Source organism: Myotis davidii, unplaced genomic scaffold (genome assembly GCF_000327345.1).
Source record: "Myotis davidii unplaced genomic scaffold, ASM32734v1 scaffold94, whole genome shotgun sequence".
Lineage (NCBI taxonomy): Eukaryota > Metazoa > Chordata > Mammalia > Chiroptera > Vespertilionidae > Myotis > Myotis davidii.
In genome coordinates, this window is record NW_006285313.1 from 314,594 (window position 1) to 318,392 (window position 3,799).

At 40.3% G+C, this 3,799-nt stretch overlaps 1 protein-coding gene across 1 annotated transcript in view; it reads right to left on the reverse strand.

Annotated features, from left to right (window-relative positions):
* LOC102771601 (chromosome unknown open reading frame, human C11orf74) overlaps nt 1-3,799 on the reverse strand; it is a 59,905-nt gene that overhangs the window by 26,867 nt on the left and 29,239 nt on the right. The window contains exon 3 of the mRNA XM_015559005.1: nt 643-654. Within this exon, the coding sequence (XP_015414491.1) occupies nt 643-654 (12 nt within the window). The remainder of the gene's footprint in view (nt 1-642; nt 655-3,799) is intronic.

The following is a 3,799-nucleotide window of genomic DNA, read 5'->3' on the forward strand; positions in this document are numbered from 1 at the left end:
ATATATATGTTCAGGAAGGATAAATACACCCATACTTTAACTCTAAAACACAGGATTATGGCATTACTAATTAATTAATTGAGTATAGACACAGATAAGTCAGGGCTAACATGGCTGTTCTGTCCACAGCCATCCCAGAACCCAGGCTTCTTCTATCTTTCTGCTCTACCATCCCTAGGGCAGCACCCTCCTCCACATGGTCCCGGATGATACACCACCACACCCTTGCTCCAAGCAAGGGGATGAAAAAACAGAAGAATAAAGTGTGTAGTACATCTGTTCCCTTCTGTTATTAATGAAGGTATGGCTTCAGCTACTGTATCAGGGAAGCACCAAAACAGAGCAGCTGAGACAGGATAGGATAAATACACCCATAAGGATATGGAAGGATAAATACACCCATAGCTTATCTCTAAAACACAGGATTATGGTATTACTAATCAATTAATTGAGTATAGACAGATAAGTCAGGGCTAACATGGCTTTTCTGTCCACAGCCATCCCAGAACCCAGGCTCCTTCTATCTTTCTGCTCTGCCATCCCTAGGGTAGCACCCTGCTCCACATGGTCCTGGATGATACACCACCACACCCTTGCTCCAAGCAAGGGGATGAAAAAACAGAAGAATAAAGTGTGTAGTACATCTGTTCCCTTCTGTTATTAATGAAGGTATGGCTTCAGCTACTGTATCAGGGAAGCACCAAAACAGAGCAGCTGAGACAAAAATTGTTTCTCTCTCTCAAGTAACAGTTGAGGACAGGTGGGCAGGCTCTGTTCCACGCGATGATCCAAGGATCAAGGTTAGTGGGGTGCTCTGCTATCCTCAGCACACAGCTTCCATTTCTGAGTCTAAGGAGTTGCTCCAATGATTGCCTATTTCCAGCCAGGGGGAAAGGAATTTTTAAAAAGAGGCCAGGGCACATATCTTAAAGATATGGCCCAGAAGTTATACATATCGGTCCCCTCACTTCTTATTGGCAAAAACTTAGGCAAACGGCTATACCTAACTGCAAGGGAGACTAGGAAATGTAATCTTAATTTGAGTGGCCACAGAGTAGCTAAAAATTCTATTGCTATAGAAAGAGCATGGCTTTTTGTTTGTTTTTCTCTGTGTTTTGATGTGTATGTGTATTTTCTAATTTTCCTCCCATGATGCCAAAATAAATTTTATTTGTAGAAGTGAAGAAGCATTTCCTCCTAAATCTGCAATCCAGGGAGAATACCTACATGTATCTCTTCTTTCTTAAAAAATATGTAATATTTTACATTTACACTTTTCCTATTTTAGAATAAAATTCCTTTAACTTCATGTCTCTCTTTTAAATCATAATCACCCTCATCATAAAAGTTTACACTTGAGTAAATTTTTTGAATTTACCAAGTGCCTTCATGTATGAAATATACAACAGAAAAGGTACCAAAAGCAATGAAAGTACTAGAGGGGCATTTCCTAGAACTACATCAATAAGATGCCGCCATTGCCCATGTGGTCTCCCAAGACGCTTGCCTGTGCACTTGCTAATGGCAACTGCTCACAAAGAACCCAGTTCTTCGGCAACAGAAGTCGCCAGGAGATTTCCCTGTGATGGAGTAACATTGGCCTACAAACATGTGAACAGTAATCCTTCAGCTTGGGACAGAATGTATGCTAAACCAAAGTCTGCCGTAAAAGTCTGTAAGCTATTATATTCTAGCCTCTGGATCAGAGATTAACAAGACCATAGTAAAATTATTCCTGTAACCCACAACACCATCAAAGTGCCTTATGAATAATATAAAATGGTGCCCTAGCCAGTTTTGTTCAATGGTTGGAGCATCGGCCCACGACTGAAGGGTCCCCGGTTCGATTCTGGTCATAGGCATGTACCTTGGTTGCAGGCTTGATACCTGGCCCTGGTTAGGGCACATGCAGGAGGCAACCAATGGATGTGGCTCTTTCACATCAATGTTTCTCTCTCTGTCTCTGCCCCCTCCTTTCCACTCTCTCTAAAAATCATGGAGAAAATATCCTCGGGTGAGGATTAACAAACAAACATACATACGTACATACATACAGACATACATACATACATAAAATGGTGACATGAAACAAGGTTCCTGGGCTGCACACTAGAACTACGAGATCAAAATGTGTGGCTTGATCCCCAGGAATCTGCATTTTAATAAGCAGATCTCAAGGGTGACCTTTACACATACTTAAGGTAAAAGTCCCAGGTAAAGAGTCCATGCAGTAGAATCTAAAAATTGAGAATAAAAAAGAAGTATCTGATACCTCATCTTTGTCAAAGCATAAAAAATACCCTTGCCTGAAGGCCATGCGTAGACAAACTATTTAATCCATCCACCAGAGGCCAGTGTAGGATTAGTCCCTGTAGTCTTACTACACAATAGACACTATACATAGACACTATTCAATACATACTAATAGTTGGTCTTAACTACTTCAAGGAATATGTTGTAGACAACTAACATTGTAGATAATATTTTACACTTTTCATATTGTAGATGCAAGATTTCTTAACCTTATGCCCCGCTCTTAAATCATAATAGTCCCAATAATCATAAAACTTTACACTTGAGTAAATCTTTAAAACTTACCAAGCACCTTCATATACATATTTCCTCTGATCCTCACCACAACCATATGAGACACCCTGAGCAGGCAGAATTATCCCTGGTTTACAGGTTCAGGGAGAGTAAGTGACAGGTCTGAGGCCTAAAAGAATTAATAAATGCCTGAAGTACGTCTTCTGAATTCTAAGCTAGAATTGTACCTTTTCCATTCACTGGCCCTGCCCACGACGAATCAGAAATATAAGGGCACTAGATGAAACTCTTCATACAACTACATCCCTTCACCCCAAAATCATGCCCTTCTGTCTGCCTACACAAAGATGAGTCTACTTAAGACAACCTCTTTTACTCACGTAGGTGGAAGAAAGTTAGAGGGATTAAATTTTTTCTCTCTCCTTTCCAAATAAATGCTTCTTAGAAGTTTTCAAACTTTCTGAGGTAGAATAACCTCTTCTGCACAAAACTGTATAATCCAGGACTCATCCATTGGCATACAGCCAGCATTAGGGAATGCAAGAGCAGACCTAAATGCTGCATGTCTTTCATTCCCTCATTCTTTCAGGGCACTCCAGAACATTCCCCGGGGGTGCGGGGAGGCGGGGAGAGCTTGAAGTAAAAAAAATAAAAAAGAAGCAGTCTAAAAATTCACAGATCTTATCATTTTTATTGCTATTTTACTAACTCATAAACAGTACTTATTCAAAATAAAACTGAGATAATCAAAAAACCAACAACAACATTCTGGATATTGTTTCATCAGCACCAACTAGAGTAGTTAGTATTGCCCAACCAACCTCTAAACAGTCTATAAGCAGTTGCATTGCTATTGTGCCTTCACACGTCGAGAGCATTCGGAACACACAGCACACAGAAATAAATAAGGGCACATCAGAGTGGGGACCCTGTCTCCTTCACCTTGTATTCCCAGATTCTAGCTCAATGCCTAAAATATAGCAGAACAGTCAGTACTGAAATGACCTCCACATTAGCAAGAAAAACGGGATTGATGCTATAATTAGGGACTGAACGCAATACCCAGAAATTAGATGACTGGCTACAAGTCACACAAAACATAACTTATGGAGAAGAAGAAAATATGGTACTTGATTCACAATCTAATCAGCAATTCGTACACTGTAAAATCCACAAAACACATAAACACAGTGTGATGATTCCTCCCGTGCTAATGAAGCCATGGGCTGCAACATGAACCTCTCTCAGCCAG